Below are 23,144 nucleotides of genomic sequence, written 5' to 3' on the forward strand. Positions count from 1 at the left end.
TTATTTGTTAAATCAGAAGAAGTGGGGCTGAACACTGACATGCTCATTTTTAAAGCAGCGCTTAGACTCTCCTTCGTGTTTCTCAGTAAGAATTAATCTTGTTTCCAGGTTTTATTTTCAGGTTCTGCATTGCAACCTTATACTTTTTAGTATGAAATTTTGTGCTTCACTGTAAACCTTAGTTGACCCTAAAAATTAAAAAATGCATCAATTCCAACATTAAGGTGACGAAAAACAAGTCAGATCTTAGTACTTAAAATAACAATACAAATCTATTCATAGAGCTATGAAAAGCAGATTCGAAACTGTATGAATTAACTTACTGAACTTTAAAGTAATAAATTTAAAAATAATTTTACCTAGCACTAGACAGGTAAAATCCATAAGACAATGGAGAGAGTTGAGGCAGACATAAAATAAGGCCGATTTACCTGCTTTAAAAATGTAGGGTTTTTTCCTCTTTTAACCAAAAATTTATTTCAGGAACAAGAATAAGCAAGAAATTTTAGAGCAGACGGTGGATGGCTCTTATTTATTACTTTGGTATACAAGCATCATCCATTTCCCAAAGCTTTCTGGGCAGTGTACCAACATGCAGACACTACAATTAAATTCAATTAAATCCTGTCACTAAAAACCCACACTTCATATTCACAACAGAGAGTGGAGAAAAAAATGAGGATCTTTAACGAATATTTTGTTCAACCAAAAAAAAATCCTTAAGTTTTCCCTAGCAGGTATGCCATGGCGAGTCTGGTTAAACTATAGAAATTATTATGCCACAACAGAGAACTGGTATAGTGCCCTCTATTGATTATGAGAGATTTTAATTTTATTTATTTATGATTATTTTTTTTCTGGAGTTATCAGCATGCAAGGGAATATAGCATACAATTAGCACAAAAAGCAGACTACAGACATCAAGTGGAAAGAGCTGTCTCCATTCTTCTGTGTTATTCCCTTTACTTAGTCTGGGGTAGAAGGAGAGGCAATCAAGGGAGTGTTTGAGGAGCAAATCAAGGGAATTTTAAAGTTGTGGAAACTATACTATGCTTGTTGTGTGTGTGTGAGAGAGAGAGAGAAAGAGAGATCTTTGCTCAGTGCTATAATGTATTACCTATGCAGGTAAGCCCTCCTTCAACCTCTCCTTGCATCATCGTATCTAATCTGTCATAGGCAGAAGCTGTCTGGCTATGAATGGTTGCATTTTATCCCAGGGACAGGTGGAGGAGCGGATGACATCGAGTGCAGCACTTTTCAGGACCCTCAGCTCTTCAGTGATCTGGATGGAATTCATCAGCATAAGGACCTCCCTGGCCTCTTACTTCTGTGGACTGCCAGCCCCTACAATTGGGGGCACCTAGTCCATAGTTGCAGGTTCATTCCCAGGAGTCCCAAACTTTGGAGTTAATCTTATGCCAAGACAGTGGACGTATAAAGCCCTGTCATAGGAACTCTGGGTCAGGCTTTGTTAGAACTGCTGGGGTTCCTCTCTGTTGCCATATGCAGCTTTGGACCACAGCATCTTTGGTCTCCCAGTCAATTCCCTGCATGATATCCCATCCCTCCCCAAATTTAGCCTCATCCATATTCCCTGAGAAGAGACTCCAACCCGAGGGAACATAGCCTTAAGCCCACGGCTCTGTTCCATGATACAGTGTCTCTGTGCTTGGAACTTTACCTGTTGTGTTCTGCCAGACATCTCCAAAACCCTTTGCAGTCCCCATTTGACACTCTCTTTTTCACTCAACTTCCTAAATAGAATTTCTTGCTGGACTTCTCTGATATCTGCAACTCTCTGCAGTAGTTCTCAGGTCTTTTGTCACTCTTGGCTCCCTGAAGTGCCATGAGCCAACCTTAACATCCTGTCTTCCAAGACCAACCGGCCTGACTTAGCCTCTTTGCTTGCTCCTATGGCTGCTGTTCCTCTTCAGCCAGTGATGAGTTTAGATTTCCACAGTCCACCTTTCCAGCCTGAGGATGAGCGTCCAGACATGCTGCTTCCCGTAGTCTCCTGATTCTGAAACTTAGTTGGCAAAGTGACATTGGATTTGATATTCTGCTAGGTTCCTCTACTTGTCCCCAGCTTCTTATCTACCGATTTGTGACCAAGATGTGTTAACCCACTCTCATTCCTGAGGGCTATCCTCTGCTGTTAGTTCGGCGTTCTTTATCTTGATTGAAGCTCCAATTAAATTGAGTAAACAGTGTGCAGAAGAAAAGCCCTGTCCTTTCACCTGTCAGATTCTCCCTGGGCTTTCCATCCTTATTGCTGCTCTTTGAATCTGAGGATCTTTACCTCTTTCTGCCTCACTACTGACAAAGCATTAAAGGCATTCTCACTAACTTTCATCTTTTCCTACCAAAGTTTATACTGCGCAATGCTGCCAAATTCACAGAGCCATGGAGTATGTAAACACGAAATTCCTAAAACTCCACCTTAAAACCGCTCAGGAAAATCTTTTTCTCCACTCAAACATTTCTTTAGATATTTAATGCCATTTTCCCATGCCACTTATCAGTGAAGAAGAGTTGGCCCTCATGCATTTTAAAAACAGACCATAACCTGCATTCCTGACCCAATCTCTTTCCATCTAATCTGTCTGACTATCTGGCAAGCATGTTCCTGGATGCCTAATATATGCAGACCTTGTGATAAACTTGGAAGATACAAAGGTGACTAAACCATGGTTAGAGCTCTCAAGGAGCTCAAAATCTAGCCGAGGATGGACATACATAAACAGATTCCTGCAAACACATGGTGATTACTGTGGTGGAGAGAGATGCTAAAGAGAACACAGAATAAGAGTTGGAAAGGAAGTTTTGGATAAATATCAAATATAGATGTGTTAATTTTGATGTATTAATTGGCATGTTAATTTTTCTCTTGTTCAGTAATGAAAAAATAAAAACAATAAAATTTGCTGTGTGTCCAGCTCTGTACTAGGCATCAGGCAATATAAGAAAGGGTCTGAGGGGATGGCAGAACCTGTTGAGAAGGCAATAAATACTTTTTAATTACTTTCATTGAGTTTTGTTACTGTTATGCATGGTTTTCAAAAATTTCTTTAGAGTGTATGGGTTAGATTTTAGTTTTTGTAAAATTTGTAATAAGAAAATGATAAAATTTATGGAAGATAGCTTAATTAGTTTCTGTACCTGTCTGTCTGTAGTTAAGGAAAACCTAATTTTGTAATATCATTTATGAAATATTGCTGATTCCATTGTTATTTCATATTTACATGATTTTACCATAGTTATTTTATGCCAAAGGCAGCAAAAACATAGAAATATAAAAATAGGTTAGACGAAATAAATTCAACTAACAGATGGCAAAGTCTTTCTTTAAAATGAATGGCTCAGTGTTAGTGGTACGGCTGCAGTAATAAAAAGAAGTCTGTGAAATGCCAAAAAATAAAATAAAAAGCTTTGATTTTAAACACTTAGATACACTAGCTTTTGTTAGGCTTAGAGGTATAATATTATGGGCAAGCAGAATTTCTTTAAAAACATTCAGAAGTTGCCTAATTATGTTACTTTTCATTCTAAGATTTAATGCGTTTATGGATTATATTGTAAAACTAAATGCATAGTATCAGTATGACTAGAAAAATTAGACAGATATCTTAAAAACTCTACCATCTCCCTCACCCCCATGTACTTCTTAAGAAACAAAAACAAATACAAAGATTATTTAAGTCCTTCCCCAGAGGTTCAAATATACTGCACTTTCTAAATTATGAAATATTTTAGTCATGTACGGAGAACAATGTAATACCCAAATTTAAAAAAATTAACATTGTCCCATATTTACTTTATATATATATGTTTATATGTATAATCATATATATATTTACATATTTTTATAGTAAAAGATATATTACCAAAATGTATTTACTCAGAGAAAAATAGAAATCTGTATGGTCAGGAAAGATCACAGACAAAAAACAGAGAGAGAGAGAAAAGAAACTGACCCTGAACAGACTTCCCACCATTAAAGACTTCGAGTCAGATTTTACAGCTTTTAAAAAACCTATACCCTCTGTGTTACAGTATTGCACAGAAAGCAAAGAGGGGAGTACTTCTGAAATTCTTTTATGAAACCATGGTTGCCTGGTACCCAAACTTGGCCAAAGTCTAAGAAAAGATAATGACTTAGAATCTCACTTATGAACAGAAAAGCAAGAGTCTTCAATAGACTATTAGCAAATGAAATCCATCAACGTCTAAATAGACTTACTAATAAGCAAGAATGTATCCCAGGAAGGCACAAAATATTCAGACTTAAAAATGTGTATATACTAATGTTAACCACCAAGATAAGAAATTAAAGATGAAGAATGTATATATCATATTGGTAGGAGTGTAAATTGGTAAATTGGCCTTATCTTGTAAAATTGCACCTTCATATACTCTACAACCGAAAAATTCCACTCCTAGGTACATAATCACAAAAAAAAAAATTGAGTATGTATACCAGGAGGTAAGTACAAGAAGTTTCAAGCATTGATTTTAGAAGCCAAAAACAGGAAATAATCAAATACTCATGACAGTAGAATGGGTAAATGTTTTGACTTACAGGCACAATGGAATATTACACAGCAGTCAAAATAAATACACTTTATAACTATGAACATACATATAGATGAATCTTAGTAATATAATATTGAGTGAAAAAAGCAAATCCCAGAAGATTACTATATAATACATTTTATAAATTTTAAAAATAACTTAAAACTAAATATTATCTAGGGTCCATTCGTATGTAATAAAACTAAGCAAGAAAATAATGAAAAATGTAGCACTGGGTAACCATGATTGGGGGAAGCAAGAAGACAGTGGAAGATGTGCACATAGGTATTGTCAATGTTACAGTCTCAGGTTGGTCAGGTGTTGGTTTTGTGGCCACTTGTTCTGCTCATTATGCCTGATCATCTCAGTATAAACAGACATAAAATTTGATAAAATTCAAATTCGTGATTTTCATGGTTTTAAAATTCTGCAGCAAGTAAATAATAGAAGAGAAAGTCCTTAATCTAATAAAATATGTCTACAAAAAAAGCTATATTAATTAGTCTTTGTGTGGTAAACATGATGTCATCTACACAGAAATCGAAATATAATGATGCACACTTGAAATTTATATAGTGCTATAAACCAACGTTACGGCAATAAAAATTTTTTAAAAATGAAAAAATTAAATAAATATTTAGAATCTAAAAGAAAAACATTTTCAGTGCGGAAATGTTAAACATGTTCTTTTAATGTCTGCATTTTCGTTGTTGGATTATTTTTAATTATTGTTTCCATCTTGAAAATACAACCACATTAGTTGTTGTGACCTGAAGGTGTTCAAAAACAATATGTTATTTCAAAATTATTCTTCACGTTTTATCTTTCAATATCCCCAACAGTGATATTTCTGGTTCCTAAAGCACAATTTCTCCATGACAGTTTATGCCACTGCTGTTACTTTTTAAACGAAATGTTACCTACAAAAGAATCAAAGGCAATGCTTTACAAGACCACATTTTTTCAGAAAACAAAGTATTAAAAAGGTAAATTGTATGTGTGGCCTCTGACCCAAGTGCCCCTCTCTCTCCCCGTAGGGAGAGGGTGAAAAGTCATTTGTGTTGAGCCTATCGTGATTCTTTTTAACATAGAGATGTCAAAGCTTATATTCTGATTCCTAAACTAATAGATACTTCAGGATTTCTTGAAATATATGATTTCTCTATGATGGCGAAGACCTGTCAAAATAAGCTCTTTAGGTACAGCAAGCCACAAGATCAAGAGACAGATCTTGTGACTTGGGTTATAAGGATGCACAGATTTTTTTATTTTTGTTTGTGTTTTTACACTTCCTTGCTGACTGGTTCCATTGTAAGTAATTTTCTGAAATTTTACTTTTAGTGTCATTCTATATAATAATTTCTGCATGATTCTTCTTTTCTTTAAATCAGTGTTTGAATTTCATTAAAGTATTTTAGGATTTCAGGATTCTGAAGTGCTTATATCAACTAAAAAAGAGTTATGCCTCTATTTTCTGTTTATTTCACTTCTGATTTTTTTTTTTTTTTTTTTTGCAAATTATTTTTAGAAGTCAGCAGCTTAGTGCCTGAAGTCTCAGGTGGAATATCAGACAGTTATTGCAAAGATGTTCAGCCGCTGAGGGTGTCTCATGAAATAAATTCTTCATTTAAAACTATAAGTGACCTACAATGAAGTGAGCTACAGCTGAGTTTTCAAAATCTTGAATACATATGCAAAAAAGTAAATAAATTTAATATAATGAGTTTGTTCCAAGTGATTTATTAATTCTATACCTAATTTAATACTGTGGTTTATGAGCTATTTTACAGGAATAGAAAATATTGTGCATGAATAGTTTTAGAGTTAAAGAATGTGGTTTTAAAAATATGAGATTGTTTGGAGCTGATTGCACAAAGAAATGAGCCCTTGTTCTGAGTCAAACATATATACAAGAGTCCCTTAAATATAGTGCCACTTCTCAAGAGAAGGAGAGTTGTGAGCATCTTACGGTTCACGTGCAGTGAAGAACATATTTTATGAAAGTTATATGCCCTATATTCAAGCTATGACATTGTAACCGTAAGGCATATACCTATTTGGGACTTCCTTATAGATATATCCAGGCCATATTGTTCTGTGGGACTTAATATGTTCATTAGATAGTATTCAGATATTTTTATCTAGCACCAAGTTTTATATTCTGCCACTCAATAGCGGACCTTGGACGCTCAAGAGATCTTGGACACTATATTAAAGAGAATAAATGGGAACCATATATTGGGACCTAAAGAAGCTTGATGAGATTGGAGTTTCAAGTATACAACAGCTGCTCTTTATTTCCACTTGGGAACAAAACAAATGGAAATTAGCATCCATAACAGCGGCATAATATAGATAAAATATTTATACCATAAATAAATTAATATAAATAAATAAAACATGTTGATGTTATGGGTATTCAATGAGGAACTCTATAAACATGGCTTTTAATGAGACTTTCCATGACAATAATCATGATTTGTGGTCACTGGAACCCTGATGAACTTGATAGCCCTGCCATATCCCACTGGAGCCAGGCTTGTCCTTCTCGCACAAATAAAATGCTGACAGTGTCACTGACCATGCGTTTGAATGGAAATAATTTGTATCCTTTTTATGCATACTATACGTATACTCTCCTTTGTACAAAAGATTTTTTCTAAAAAGTTGCCCTTTAGGGCAACCTCTTTCTGTGTCAGTGGTGCTTAACCCTGTAATCTGAAGGCATTTCTCTTCCTGCTGAGCCATCTCCCTCTCTTTTCCCCTCTGTTTGCTTCAGAGCAGCGTGCTGACCTGGGCTATTTTTCAACTGTTGACATTGATGGTACATTTTCCCAAAGCAGTTGGAAGCATTTACCTCATGCCTGATTCCCGAGAGGCCACGGCCCTTTCCACTTCCTTTTGTAAGGACAAGGGGAAAGAAGTTACATTTAGGTTTCTTCACATTATTGCCTTAGCCTAAAACTCAGTCACCATACGATGAGCACATATCCAATTAAGACTGAAAAATCTAGAATTAAGGCTCACATGGCCTGAGGAAACAGAAAGAAGTACAGGACTCTACGGATGATTTACCAGTTGTGGGAATGGCAAAGTTTTCTATCAACATAAAATGCATACCTCCTCCAGTAAGCACGGTGCATAAAAATACGTTGTGTATTCTGTCAACTTTTCTACCTTTCAAGGGCCTCTTAATATTTAAGATATGCAATGTGACTTGCCGTTGCAGTATACTTTACTCTGTGGATGTTTTGTTTTCAGAGCTCTCATGATTTTTATTTATTTGTCACAGAACAAGAAGATTTATGTAAATATACACATTGACACATATTTGTATAGAGATGTTTTGTGTTTGTAAATGTCAGTGTGTAAAATATATAATGGTTATACAGAATACAAATGCCATTGATAAAATTACTTTCAGTAAAGTAGTTGTCAAAGACATATATTCAAATAGCATTTTCAGGTGAAGAATCAACCAAATTCTGGCTACTGAAGTGCATACAAGTTTGACGGCCTGTTCAATGAATCTTTAGCTTTATAAAAATGCTGGCACAATTTTTACCCATGCTCTCCTGTCACTGTGCTACCAAAAAGCACTAGATGACAAAGTATTTCAGTTCCTGCTTAAAAACTCTGTTATTGTTTTCTAAATTACATGCAAATCATTTACTGGTAATTTTCTTTGTTTTCTACTTCATTTGGGCTTTAGCATTACTGTAATTAAAGTATCTGAATAATGTTTATTGGAGCATCATGCTCTTTGATCAAAGACTTGTGTTAAGTCTCTATTAACCAATTATTAATGATCCTATCAATTACAGACTAATTCAATGGGCACCGCCCTGAACTTTTATTCAGGGAGTAATTCAAAATTCTCAGCCTAATCAAAATCAGATTTGAAAGGTAAATAAAAAAGATTTAATTCTACTCTCCCAGGGTGATCTTATGTTTGATGAACTCAGCAGAAAGTCGCTTTGAATAACCCAACAAGAAAAGTATGACTCTTTTCCGTAAGAATTTTCTAAGTTTTATATTTTTCTTCAAATACATTTTGTTCTTTCTGACGTAGGATTTGGAGAAATTGGATAAGAGCTTACCTGTTAACTTGATGTCAATTTTAGTTACTTGTAACTATAACTGAGTGTAGTTTTTCAAAAAAATTGAGAAAATAAAATTCATACAGAATATTACAAAGATCTGCTCATTAAAAAAGAACAGAAAATCAGGTTATTTTCTCTTTATGTATCGTGATTGAAGCAAATCAATACAAGGGCACTAAATTCAGTCTTTATATTGTTTTATTAACTCGGAATGTGTTTATAGCTTTCATTGCTTTTATCTTTCCAACTTCTTTGATATTTAATGAGAAAATCTTGATAGATAGACTTTGATTTAGAACTGTTTTTACACATGGAGTTTTAATGAAGGCTGGCTGAATTTTCTCAAATGTTTTCCAGAACTACATTTGGAGGGTTCCTTTGGACCTCAGAAAGCAGACCTTTTTTAAAGTTTCCTTTACTGAGCTTATGAGGAAGTCACTGACATCACTCTGACTCATTCGACTTCTGAATTGTGACTCTGCAGCTTCTGATCCCCTTTCCATCATCCATGAAGTATGCATACAAGTACATGCCAGTCGGGAGCTTTCCAGGCTCTGGGCAGAGTCCCCGGTACCTATAGTGTGGGCATTCCAACGTCTGAATCAGAACAGCAGTAGCCAGGACCCAGAGCCTGACTGCGGACTAGAGAGCCCACAGTCACTTTACTACCCCAGAAACTGCGTGCTGTGGCCAGTGCTGCCCCTCTCAAAGTCCCGTCACACTCATTTGTCCTGTAATACACACCTGGCAAAGTGGAATAGAACACATGTTGGCTGCGTGTTAGCTAAAGGGGAGCCCTATGGCCAGCGTGCTGGCAAACACCAAGACTGTTCTCTCTCTGTTCAAGGAAAGGAAAAGAAGACAAAATAACGTGGGGTTTATTTTTAAATATGTGTAACAACAAAAGAATAGAAATTATTCTAAAGGTATGAAGAAAAATTATAAAAGTGGAAAGTTTTCTACAGAAATAGTAGGTTACTAGAATGTATACAAAGGTATTTTCTCCAAAAATAATAGAGAGGATGAGATAAATGCTGCGATGATGAGGGAGGTATCTTAAATAATGTTGTATTTCAAGGAAATTTAAAAATTTAGCATGTAAATTACATTACCAAAATAAAATCCATATTATTGAGGACAAAATGGAGAAACTCTGAGAATGCAAAGGAGAATAATAAAAAATGGAAATAAGTGAGGAAATATTATAAATAGGAAAAATCAGAAGACCAAGTCTTTCGATAACTGACCTTCTAAAGGGAGACAATAAAAGAAGCGGAAGCAATATTTTTAAATATAAGAGAAGAAAACCTTTTGAGCACACCTCCCTCTCCCAGAAATGAGTCTACAGCTTGAATGGACCCACTTTATTCTATCCAAAAACAGTAAAGGAGACTTTCACCGAGACATATCCTTACTAGGATGATGATGATGATGACAATGATGATTAGTGATATTAATTTCAAGAATAAAGAGCAAACCTTATAATTATCAGCCAGGTAGGGAGAAAAAAAAAGGAACTGGATTATTCAACAAAAAGTGTGGAGAAAATTACATTCTTATAAAAATAAAGTATGAACCCTATGTCACATCAACTATACACATAAAGCCAAGATGGTTTAGATGAGGAAGAAGGAAGAAAAGAGGGAGGGAGGGAGAAAGGAAAGAAGGAAGAAGGAAAACTCAGAGGAAATTATAGGAGAATATGTAAATAGTTTTTAACTGAGCTAATTAAGCTGAAGGTCCTTTTAAGCATACAAAATATGCAATCATAAAGACAGTGATTGATAGATTTGGGTATAGGAAAATTTAAAACTTGTGTGTCAAATATAAAAGTAAATGACATAGCAAATTAGGAAAAACGTTAACAAATGTAACGGAAGCCGGTATTGATGCAATATAAATAATTCTTAAAAACCAACAAGAAAATCTCTAATCCAATAGGTAATAGATGAAGGATATCAAAGAGTCTATATGTATATATTATTAGTGAGACTGAACAATCAGGAGAATGTAAATTCATTGCCTCTTATTACCATTTATGTAGATTAAATGTGGAAAATGCCATTTTTCAAATTGTCAAAAATGTAAAATTTTATGAAACAGGATTGGTGAGTTTGTAGAAAAAAATTATACACTGCAGATGGAAGTTTATAATCTTTCTGGAGACAAGTGAAGCAACGTATATCACATTTCAAACAGCAGAGCCTTCATGCCTGGAAGGAGCAGTGGCACCGATGAGCAAAGATAGATATACATGGAAGTTTGTTCTAGATTTTTAGTGACGCAAAAGAATTAGAAACAAATTTTAAAAATACTGATAGGAGACTGATTAAATAATTTTCGTGTTTATTCTTGTGTCCATAATAGAGAATATTACATAGCCATTACAAATTACTATTATAATTTATATGTAAAAATATCCACAGTAATAGAAAAAATGCAAATTGCAAAACCACCTGTATACTGTGAGCTTATAGGAAATGTTTGCAAATATGAATATCAAGAGGTCAACAAGAATTAACTCTGGATAATAGAATTATAAGTTATTTTAGCTGCATTCCTTACATCTCTTTGCACCATCTGAAATTTTCACGAGTATTTATTACCTTTATGTTTAGAAAATAAATATATTTTCCATATCCTTTGACCAAATAACCTTAATTCTATGAACTTATCCTAACTAAATGAGATATGTACTAAATGAAAGGACTGGGATTTTATGACAGTATTAATATAATTAATTAATTGTTAATTGAAGTGTAATTGGTGTATAATATTATATACGTTTCAGATGTACATCATAATTCAACATATGTGTACACTACAAAGTGAGAGCATTAATTTTAATAGAAAAAATTAGGGTACAGGGAGGAGTATATGTTTTATAGTAAATAAATGATTGTGGTAAATCCTTAAAATGGCTTCTTAGGACAAAAATTCTTAAAAATAGTTTATTCACATAGAGAATTACTAGTGAAATATTAAGTAAAAGAAGAATAAACTAATTGACCTGCGAATATGGACTACAAGTGCAACCAACACTTGGTAACCAATAATATTGTTCAAATGCCAAGTACAACAAATTTGTCTAAAAAAGCCACTTTTAGGGAGGATAAAAAGGACTGATTATATCTGATGGTGAGACAGAGTTATTCTTTTCATCTTTCTTCTCTGTATTTCTCAATTTTTCTTCACAACATGGATTACTTTTATAATGAGAAAGATGATTGAAATAAAAATATTAAATAAAAAATGTTCATCATTACCATGCTATCTCCCATCCTCAGTTAAAATGTGCAGTGGAGGGACTGGCCCAGCAGCACAGTGATTAAGTTCGTATGCTCCGCTTTGGTGGCCCAGGATTCACAGGTTTGGGTCCTGGGCATAGACCTACGCACCACTCATCAAGCCGTGCTGAGATGACATCCCGCATACAAAATAGAGGAAGAGTGGCATAGATGTTAGCTCAGCGAGAATCTTTCTCACCAAAAAAATTAAATAAAATATGCGCTTGAACTACTTGCACAATTCTAAATAAACTCTTTTAAAAAGTTAATAGTCATGAGCTGACAGCAATCATGGGGTGCAGTTCAGGGTGACATATGGTATTATTTGTGTTACAATTGCAGGTAATTGTTAAGTATGGAATTATCTCAATTTTGAATCGGGGGTAGATAATGCCCGGGTATTTGGAATGTCTATGTTATGCTAGGTGTCCTACAAAACACACTCTGGAATGAGCACCTGGGCTTAGAAAGCTTGTTTATGGCACCATATACGTGTTATACCTGGTTTTACAAGTAAAAGGCAGACTATAAAACAGCAACAAAACAGCAAATTCCCTCTATCCTTTCAAAAGTTATTTTATGGTATTATTTTTGTATTAGTATTCATAGTTTTGAAATTAGTTCTTGAAGAAGCAGTTACTATATTAAAAGTTTTTAAATATTATTGAAAATTAAAACTTCTTTAGTAAAGGGAGGCATGCAATAATGATGCTGAATAAAGAGCGTATTATCAGGCCTCTACAGGATTTTAAGAGTTGTCAACCTATAACCTAGAGCTACTAGATCATATCAGACACAGAGGCTAGATAACGTTTCATAATAAGTTGATCACATGAACTAGCTGCCCTGAAAATATGAACTAAAAGTATATCCAGCATCCGATAACCAGCAATATTGTTCAAATGCCAAGTACAATGAATTATGTGCCTTTGTAGACAGGATTATATACAATTGTTTCATGGAATGTTAAGGTAAAAGATTCTTTATTGGAACCAAAATACTGTCTAAATATTTTGCCTATAATTTAATTTTTAAGTACTATATTATGTTAGCTTCAAAGTTATTTCTGTTTAATGAGCTAATTTTACAACGCTCCATGAAGTTGTAAAATACGTAATCCAAAATAACTGATACAGTATAAGGCAAAAACTAGAGTATTTTAGATGCAGCTGAGTGGCATATTTCTGTGATGAATCTCTTTGATCTTTTTGTTCACTTTGCTTGCACACTTATTTATCTGTAGCGCTTTCCATTTTCCTCACCCCTTGAAGAACATCTCCATGATAATCAGCTGACTTTCCTAGTCTGCCCTGTCTCCTTCCAGAGAGCCATCTGTCAGGGTGTTATGCAGATGTCTGAAATGTAGTTTATCTTGACTTGTCTCAAACAAATGCTCTTAAGCTTTTCTACCCTATTTTTATAAGTTAGACACTTTAAAATTATTTCTGCTTCACTAAAACATTACAGGATATTTTATTATTATTTATTTATTATTTACTTTATTATTAATTTTAAAAGTTATATTCCTACATAATCGTCATGCAATACTTTTTTCTTATATTTGATTTAAGCCTCTCTCTATATATCCCTCTTTTTTCACTCTTATAATTAAAGGGAAATAAATCACTCACTATAATTTGGAATCTAATTTTCTCTTTTGATATTATTTTAGAACCATTTCTCTATTGTAATATAATCTTAATATTTAAATGGGGATGCACAACATTTCATAAAATTAATTACGTTATTTTTAGTTAACCATTTTACCCATAAATGGAAATTTCAGTTGCTTCAAATTTTCTCTACTTTAAGTAAAGATGAAATGGCTATCTTTGCACACATCCTGGTAAGGTGACCAAAATATACTGAGACTTACAATTTCCTTCTAGGACAATCTTGCCACCCTGTTTTCCTATTTCTGTATTTCTGCTTCTAATAAAGTGTTCTGAGACTGGTATTAGATTCTCCTCCCATATTTATTTATTGTTTTATTCTTATCAAAGTCTTATATACCCCTTACTATATTTTACATATTGTTTTACACACTCATCTAATCCTCATAAAATCCTTCGAGGACTATTATCCTCAGTTTTCAGATGAGAAACTTGTGATATAGAGGCATAAAGTAGCTTGCCCAAGGCATACAGCTAGTAAAGGCAGAGCCAGTTTGGAAACCCAAACCATCCAGCTCCACCTGAAGGGATTGTCTCTCACCATCGCATTCCTGAAGATCAGAGAGGATTTTTAACTAGTTGCCTTCTCCAGTAAAAATTGGTCGGTACCCCTGTGACGCCATATTTCCTTGACCAGTAATGTTGTCCCATGTAGACAAACAAGAGAAAGGCAGCTAGCACTTTCTGCTATGATACATTGTGGCATCCTTAGCCATGTGTTGGTTCTTGTCCATACAACATATTTAGGAAATAGTTCCAGCTCAGTCCAGCAAGATGTTTTTTGAGGGACCGTTACAAGTAAGGCACATTTAATACAGATCCAGACATGAAGTACAGTGTAGTCAGCCAAAAGTCTGTCCATGCGCCAGCTCGGTGCCCTAAATAACCTGCTCTATTTGAGCCAAACCTCGGGAGGTGAGGGTCTAAAACAGCAGAAGGCATTCAGTCCAGCATGTTTGCAATACGGCTTTAACTCAGAAGATCTACAAGTGGGCAGAGCAGTCCTAGGCCAGGAGTCAGCATAGGTTCAGAGAGAGGAACCTCTGAGATCTCTGGGATGCTCTTGCCTGCTGAACATGAGGGTGGCACGTCTGTGTGTGGGTCTCAGAGTGAGATCTGCACATGCCCTCTTGCAGCAAGTCCACACTAAGTGTGGGGATGCTGATTATTTTTATACTGAAAGGAGGTTTGCTTAGGCCTGGTATTCTAAGATTAATGTAGCAAATTTTAGGACAAAATCCAGCTTGAAACAGATTGCTGACTATTTAAGTCGAGAAATTGACTTAACTGGAACAAAAAAGAAAAACATTCTAGATCAAAAAAAAAAAAAAGCTGGAGAAGGGGAGCAGTTAGAGTGGGAGAAAAATATATCTGTTAGAAAGAGCCAAGACACACAATTTAAGGAGAAAACATCTCCACCCAGCAGGAAACCCAACTGACTTTAAGAAATAGCACAAGAAAGAGATGCTATAAGACTCCTCATTGCATCATCTTAGCTAAGGACTTACAGAAATTTAGGGACTGGAGAATCCAGCCCTGGAGGTGTTCATGTTCTTGGTGACAGTTTGAGTCCCTGTGCATTTACAGCCTTTACAGCAACACAGTGACTCAGAGTACTGCAAGTTTTTTTTTCTTCTGTTTATTGAGTGTTAGTAACATTAAGAACACTTTGAAAACCAGCGTCTATGCCTAGATGTCACTACGCAATTAGATTTGGATTTAAAGCAACAACAGCAATCCATGTTTTTCAGCCCAGACAGCTGAAGAACAGAGAGGAAATTTATGTCAGAAGACAGGGCTCTCCTAGTATTGTAAAGCCAGGATTGTTTTTGTTTGTTTGAGTCTTTGAGTTGCTGTAAGTTTGATGTGTGTGGTGAAAAACCTTTGAGATTCTTCAGAAATTTCTGAAATCGTCTCAGAGAATGGGAAGAAGTCATTGAGTGAGAATCCATATGCGTGGTGGAACTGTGGATCAGAATGACGTGGATTGGCATCTGAGATCCTTTCTCTACTCTTCATTTCTCTTTGGATCACACATCATGTTCTGTTAGGCATCTGTTCCCTCACTCTAAAGTGGAGATGATACCCTACGACACAGGCTGTTGAGAGGATTAAATGAGGATATGCAAGACAGCGTTTAGCATAGGGTGAGCTATGCAACTGTTTCCTTGCCAGGATATCATAATTTGGTCACCCGTCATTGCTGCTGGACACACAAGATACTTTAGATGATATAATACATGTTTGGAAAATAGCAAAAGCAAAAGTATTTTGTAGTTTTTGATAAACTTTCAAAAATGTTTTACTCAAGTGTTAAAGGTGGTTTTCTGTCTTAATCCATTGTCCAATTTAAGCCTAGTGACTTTAATTAAAGAATGTTCCAAAGAGTGGGCAAAAAGCCTGTGTGAATTTCTTAAGAAATATTCCTAGGCTGTGAAACATTGGAAACTTTTTTCATATCTTTATTGATGATCATCTGTGTCGCTAAATGTGGTCCATTCAATACACTCTTCCTACTTCTCGCTTCTCATTCGTGGCCTGTATCTGACCTATAACTGTCTATTTGTGGCTACGTACATCTCACAGGATGGAGAACCTGAAATAGAAACAAAAGAACATAGTGGTTGAAAGCCACCAAGGTCATACATGGGGTCCTGACAGTTAAAGATGATAAGATCAAGGACGTAGCAGGGCACTTAGTCATAGGAAGTAGGAGGAAGTAGATGGCTATTGTAGGAGGAGAAGGAAGCTGTAGATCCAGGAGGAATAATAAAACAAAAGGTAAAAGTCTTATAAGAATTGTTCACAGGGAAAACAAATTTTCCTATAATTTTTTTAAATTAGCATCATAAGATGTAAGAAAAGATGCATGAACTAGAGAACAAAAAGAAAGAATACTAAACTATTGAATGTTATGTATTCTTTGGTGAAAATCCCCCATGTTTTGCATTTCGATTACATTTTGGTGAATTGAATGCTTACTAAATCACCACAGGTCTTATGCTCTTTAAATATATATTTCACAGGAAAAAACACATCATGAGCACAGATCCCACAAGTCACAGGTGCATATTTTAATCCTCCTTCACTTTTGAATAATATTTTACTTCCTCCACATCGTTTTTAGGATTTTAGTTTTCTGAAAGAGGATTTTCACTAGACAATGATTACTATTACTCAGTTACATGTTACTGAACTGATTCAAATTCATGGAAACAGGGTTGACTTTTTCTTTAATGTTTAATTATGAAACGTCTAATACTATTCTTGTTCTAATACTATTCTTGATGTGTACACAGCTACAATTTCATGTTTATTCTTATTGAATCAACCAGTAAAGTCAGAAAATTGAATTATAAGCACAAGCTCTTGGGAGAATAATGATCAGTCTCAAGAAGGTCAGCCTGGACAGCTCTGCACTATCTCAGTTACACAAAACTGCACAGCTGGATGAACCAGTTTAATAGAAAATTGATTGGTCCACTGAAATAACTACTGTTTTACGAGAACATGGTCAAAAAGCTTGTTCAACTTTTAAACTAAGTTTACCCAGTGGCACAATCAAAATTACAAGCCAATCATAGACTCAGTCATCACTTCCAAAATACAGGTAATCGACAGGCTTTTGGCTTTAGCATACATGTTTCTTAATCTCCTAAATTCAAGAGACTTGTAAATTTATAATGGACTCTATTGTGGCTTTTAAATTATATCTTTCCCTTTTTTTTAGGTGGATCTTCTGGTCCCTACCAAAGTGACCGGCATCATTACACAAGGAGCTAAAGATTTTGGTCATGTCCAGTTTGTGGGCTCCTATAAACTCGCTTACAGCGATGATGGAGAACACTGGACTGTATACCAGGATGAAAAGCAAAGAAAAGACAAGGTAAGTCATCCAGTGATTTATAACGCAGAAATGGAGGATCAAACTGTATCCAAGTCTGACTGAATGAACTGCTTAGACATCTGTACTGAAAATAATGGCTACATACACTGGAAAATGTATGTTAAATAAAAAGCTTTAAAGACTAGTCCTGTAAAGGAGCTTATAGTCAGACAACGTAACAGTGCAACCTATAGAAAAACAAATTGCATTACAGATAACATTTTCCATAGTATCGATTACCTAAGATCCGACTAAGTAAGGTTCAGCTTATATTTTATAAACCTAATATATAACCTAATAAAAGAAGCTTGAAGAATTTATCATAAAGTTCATGTAAACGGTTATTGTTTAAACACATGCTGCTATTGTTTTTATTATTAAAATGCATGACTAGTATTGAAAAAAATGTTTTTTTGGAAAAAAATATTTCAAAGGTTAACTGAAAGATTTTTGAGCATTTTATATTTCCTGGATTGTTTTGACAATTAGAAATTTTAAAAATGGAAAATTTTGACTATTATAATAGTTTGTCAAAATTAAAATATGGGCTGTTTCTCTGCTCAGTTTCCTTGATTGTGCATTAATTCATAGATTTGTTTAATTTTTTTTGGCCTGGATAATCAATTTTAATATTACAATAATAGATATATATTAATGCACCATACAATTCTATACCAGATAATTTCTAATTGTTTTTCTAAAAATTCTTACCATTTTGAACATCTTTTCATAGTCTCTACTGCTCTGAATTTCTGTGGGACCCTGGAGAATGGAAATGCTCAGGGACAATATCAATAACTAATTGGATGAGATGTTAAAATATGACCTGAGTTGGACTAATGAAATGGAAATTAATTCATTGCTTAGAGTCTTTGTGCAAAGAACTCTAGCTTTCTGAATACATCAGTAGAAACAAAATCTCTTAGTTCAAGGATTTGGGGGAAAATATAATACTCTTTCATACATGTTAAGTATTTCTGAGTTAATAAAGGTTTTTTCCATTTTATGTTGCCCTTTTATTCCCTTACTGTTATTGTATTATTAACCAATAGAGAGCTGGGAATCTCTTTCTTTCTTCAAGTATTCAAGGCAGAGAATTTACAAATTTTCCCAGAAATGCTAAGCCTGGAATAGCTATTTCAGGGAGTCAACAGTCTGAACTCAGTTCACACACAATTTATTTTAGGAGAAACATGTTTCTAGGTTTAGATTATAAAAACTATACCCATTAACCTTTAACATCCCAGAATACACCCATTTAGCATCTCAGGATATGTTCATTTAGCATCTCAGAACACACACACACTTTACATTGTAACGTCTTAGAAATCGGTCTATCTTAAAATGTCACAATTTAATTGGCAGCACGTTATTTTCTAGAAGAACATAAACTAATAACATGTTTTATAATAAATGGCATCTTAGATTGAATGAATATTGGATATTTTTTTAAATTGTCTTAAAATTTTTTTGAGCTGTGGACAAATATCTGCCATAATTTATTGCAAATAACTATTTCAGCTCCTTTCACCTTAATGTAAATATGTTCTATAAGATGTCTTTTAAACTTCGTAAATTATACAGCTCATAAAATTAATTTTAAGATAGCTAGGTATTTTCATCTGTTATCCATGTATAATATTCACTAAGAAGCACATCTATAATAGTGAAATTCTTATATAGGTTAATATAGGGAAGACGTGTAAAGAAAAATATGGTTAAACCATTGTACTGGTGAATTACTTCTTTGTTTCCATTTACATTAAGCATGTGATTTAGTGATTATAGTTGAATAATTTTAAAAATTGTTTCCCTTAATTAGTAGACTGTATATTTGCATATTAATGCATTTTATTTCATTATCTCAGTCTGAAATGTATGTACAATTTTTGTGTCAAGTTGCCCAAGTTACTTGATAGTGTTGTTCAGGTTTTCTATATCTTTACTGATTTTCTATCGGCTTGTACTATCAATCACAAAGAGCAATGTGGAAATCTCCAACTTGATTGTGGATTTCTCTATTTCTCCTTACAGTTATATTGGTGTTTGCTTGATATATTTTGAAGTTCTGTTAAAAGCTGGGTGAACAATTAGGAGTGTAATGTCCTCTTGATCAAATGACTGCTTTATCATTAGAAAATGACCTTCATTATCCCTGGTAATAGTTTTTGCTCTGGAATCCTCTTTGCTATATTAATAGAGGTACTCCAGCTTTCTTTTGGTTAGTGCTATACTGGTATATGGTTTTTCCATAATTTTAGTTTTAACCTATTTTTTAGGTTAGAGTACTCCTGACTGTCTCTGCTTTTTATTCCATCTTTTTTTTTTTTTTTGTCTGCTTTTTAACTGGATCATTTAGACCATTTATATTTGGTATCAGTATTGATGTAACTGGGTTTTAATCTATCATTTTGCTACTTATTTCCTATTTGTCACATCTTTTCTTTCATTTTTTTGTTTTTCTGCCTTCCATTGGATCAATTGAATTTTTTAATGATTCTATTTTGTTTCCTTTGTTGACCTATTTGCTATAACTTTTTTAAGATTATTTTAGTGATTGCTTGAGAATTTGTAATATACCTTTTAAACTTATCAAGACTACCTTCAAATGATGTAAAGCCCCAAAAACTTACCTCATAAGGACAAGCAAAATATATTATAGCTGTAAATCCGTGTACTTAGGAGCCACGTTTGTTATAACACATGATTCTGAAGTTCTCAAAGTAAGCCGTATCGTAAAGAAATAGGCTTCCCATAGACAAGTTGGAAAATTCTGAGAGCAAATTTACATGTTCGGTGGAAAGGATGAAAGCCAGAATTCTCAAATGAGGCAGTAAGTCACAGTGTCATCTATCCAATGTAAAAATTTCTGAAAAATTAAACCATTTTAATATTATAAACATGGCAATTGGCTAAACTCAGATAATGAAACTGGTATTTTAAAATTAAATTTAGCCAGTTTATTTATAATATTATAACTAATTCAGTGTAATGAAGAAAAGCCTTAGATAAATTCACTATTTATTACTGAAGGAAATAACTAATACCAATAAACTGTACATAAGAATGCAGCAATTACTATGATAATAAAGAAATACTTTATGTAAAGAAGGAACTGCAGGACATAAACATTGCTAATCCTACAGAGAAGGGAATTTTATCAAATACATGAGGAAATGCATTGCATAAGTTCTTTGAAATGTAGACTTTTTATATATATATATCAATATATGCCAATCAAAATATATATTTTTGTGTATATATATCCAAATAATTATTGTGCTTTATTGTTATTGTGGCTATTATATTAGATATTTTACCTGTAATTTCAAATATTCTTTATAGATGTGCCCTTCTTTAGAGAGGCCCTGAACAACTTAGCAATTAATTTTTCTGGGGTTAAATAAGCCATCTCCTACTGATTCTTAATATTATTTGCATCTTGTTTTCCATGGTTGCTTTCCATAAGGGAAAAAGCTCTGCAATATTTACAAGTACAAATTCAACTACAAGCTTTCATCCAAACACATATAATAAATGAATTGAATGTTTCAGGGCAAAATATGCCTGTGAAAAGTTTTATACACACACATTTCAAAAGGGAATATTTACAAACAAGGTTTTCTAATTCTTTTTCTTGTGCCTTTGTGTTTTTATTGACCACTTGCTCTAGTAGATTTTGGGAGTGTGGGTGTGGAAGTCTGATGTAGATCTGGAAACAAGATTACTTCAGAAAAACAATCTCAAAATAATAACGATTTTATGGGTTGTAAGTGGTATCAATGGTGTAAATGAAATTCTAAAAATGTATGAATGCCCTTTCTGGTTTTTATTAGTCGTAACTGACTAAGCCTCAGGAAAGCAATGCCAAGGAAAATTATATATGTACATAGGAGTGTCTAAATATATGTATGAATGTATATGGATATGCATGTGTGTGTATGTGCACACCAAAAGTCAACTGAAGAAAAACAGGTGCCTTGTTCTCTTCACTGAGATGCCAATGTCTCACTGCCCTCCCAGAGCTCTCGTAAGACTTATAATTTACGTTAGCATTTTAGTTTTTGACAAAATTACACATTAAATCTTTCATAATTGAGCATGTGATGATACTGTCTCATTACAGTCCCCACATTTTTATTTTTCTCTTTCTAGTCTACAATATTTTCTAACATGTAACTAACTTTTATGTTTCTCTACAACATGGATTCAGATACTTTTTTCATTTGAAAGTCAAATGTTCCTTTGCTCTCATGAAAGTGACATTTGTTTTATACTCTTGGAGCTGTTTTTTACTGCAGTTAACGGGAAAATTGCAACATTTGACAGACACTCTCAGTATTTAATTTTTAAGGTTATAAGCCAAAGTAAAACAATAATAAATTTCAGGAAGAATACTTATATGGAAAAATTAGAAATGAAAATGGATTTTCCCATCCAATATACTAGTCATAATGTCGTGTTTAAATAAACCTGAATCCACACCATGGGGAGCTTTCTTCTTTGGGAAAAAAATAAGCTGGTAATATTCTATTTTGTCTCCCTCCCTGAAATTACCCAGGTTTTTTAAAAGCATACATGAAAAAAAATTGCAACTTAACTCTGGATTTCTGTAAAAGAAAATCCAAAATCCTGTTTCCAGTAAGATTTGTTGGTCCTTAAGGATGCATGCCACCTACTTGCCAAGAACTATCCTGTAACATCTTGGTGAACTCTCTAATTCATCAGTTACTAAAATTGTCTGAACATGACACCAATGAGGGGAGCTTGGTAAGAAAAACAGATTCCTGGGCCCTGCCTCCAGCTGGGGATGAGCTGGAAATCTAAATGTTTACATAGGCTCCAGCTAATTTGAATGATAAGCAAGTGTAGAAAAGATGACTCTTATTGACACCAAAACCAAAATAAAATTTTTGAAACAAATCATCATTTTATGTTTTTCTAGGGGGAATGGAACTTATTTTAATTCTTTAGGAAAAATTAGGTTGGCCTCTAATTTGTCAGTGGAAGGCAGGATGAATCAGTCTCTAAAAGTAAGTTTAGATTTTAATAAGTTTGCCAGTTCTCTTATGAACATCAGAAAGTAAACATGTATTCGCTTTAAACAAATTCTAAATTTAAATAATAGATTTAAATAGTTAGGAACACAGATGAGGTGTGAAAGTGTGGAGAAGAATGTAATGCTAACGTTCCTTCCATCACGTGTTCAGTAGGGCGTTATTGTCAATTCTGTGCCAGATGTATGGGAGAAAAATTCTGACTATGACAGTGGCTCAAAAAACTCCCAGTCTGATGAGGAATTCAGGGAAAGTGGAAAAGTGATTCAGTCAGCTTCTTTTGAAGAGTCAAAATATAACCTGCCCAGTGTATTATCTGATAAAACAACTGTAGGAAAGAAGGAGCAGCCAGATTAGGTCTATTTATAAAAGTCCATGACTCTCCAAAAGAGAAAAAAAGAGTTTCTGGTCCTTCTGTCCTGTTTTTGTTCTCTCAACATCAGTGTGAAAAAGAGAATCAGCAACATAACAATTCTCACAACAAAGCCTCCATAATCTGTGCTGGAAGATCTATTCTACTTCAACAGTATTACAGATGCCACAGGGCATCCTGTCCTGCCTGCTGT

General features: G+C 34.1%; 1 protein-coding gene across 2 annotated transcripts in view; it reads left to right on the top strand.

Annotated features, from left to right (window-relative positions):
• The window catches only part of EDIL3 (EGF like repeats and discoidin domains 3), a 381,430-nt gene that overhangs the window by 341,437 nt on the left and 16,849 nt on the right, over window positions 1-23,144 (top strand). For both annotated transcript variants that reach the window (XM_008539038.2, XM_008539042.2), the window contains one exon: window positions 17,366-17,521. In XM_008539038.2, coding sequence (XP_008537260.1) covers window positions 17,366-17,521 — 156 coding nt within the window. The remainder of the gene's footprint in view (window positions 1-17,365; window positions 17,522-23,144) is intronic.

This window comes from Equus przewalskii, chromosome 13 (assembly GCF_037783145.1).
Source record: "Equus przewalskii isolate Varuska chromosome 13, EquPr2, whole genome shotgun sequence".
NCBI lineage: Eukaryota > Metazoa > Chordata > Mammalia > Perissodactyla > Equidae > Equus > Equus przewalskii.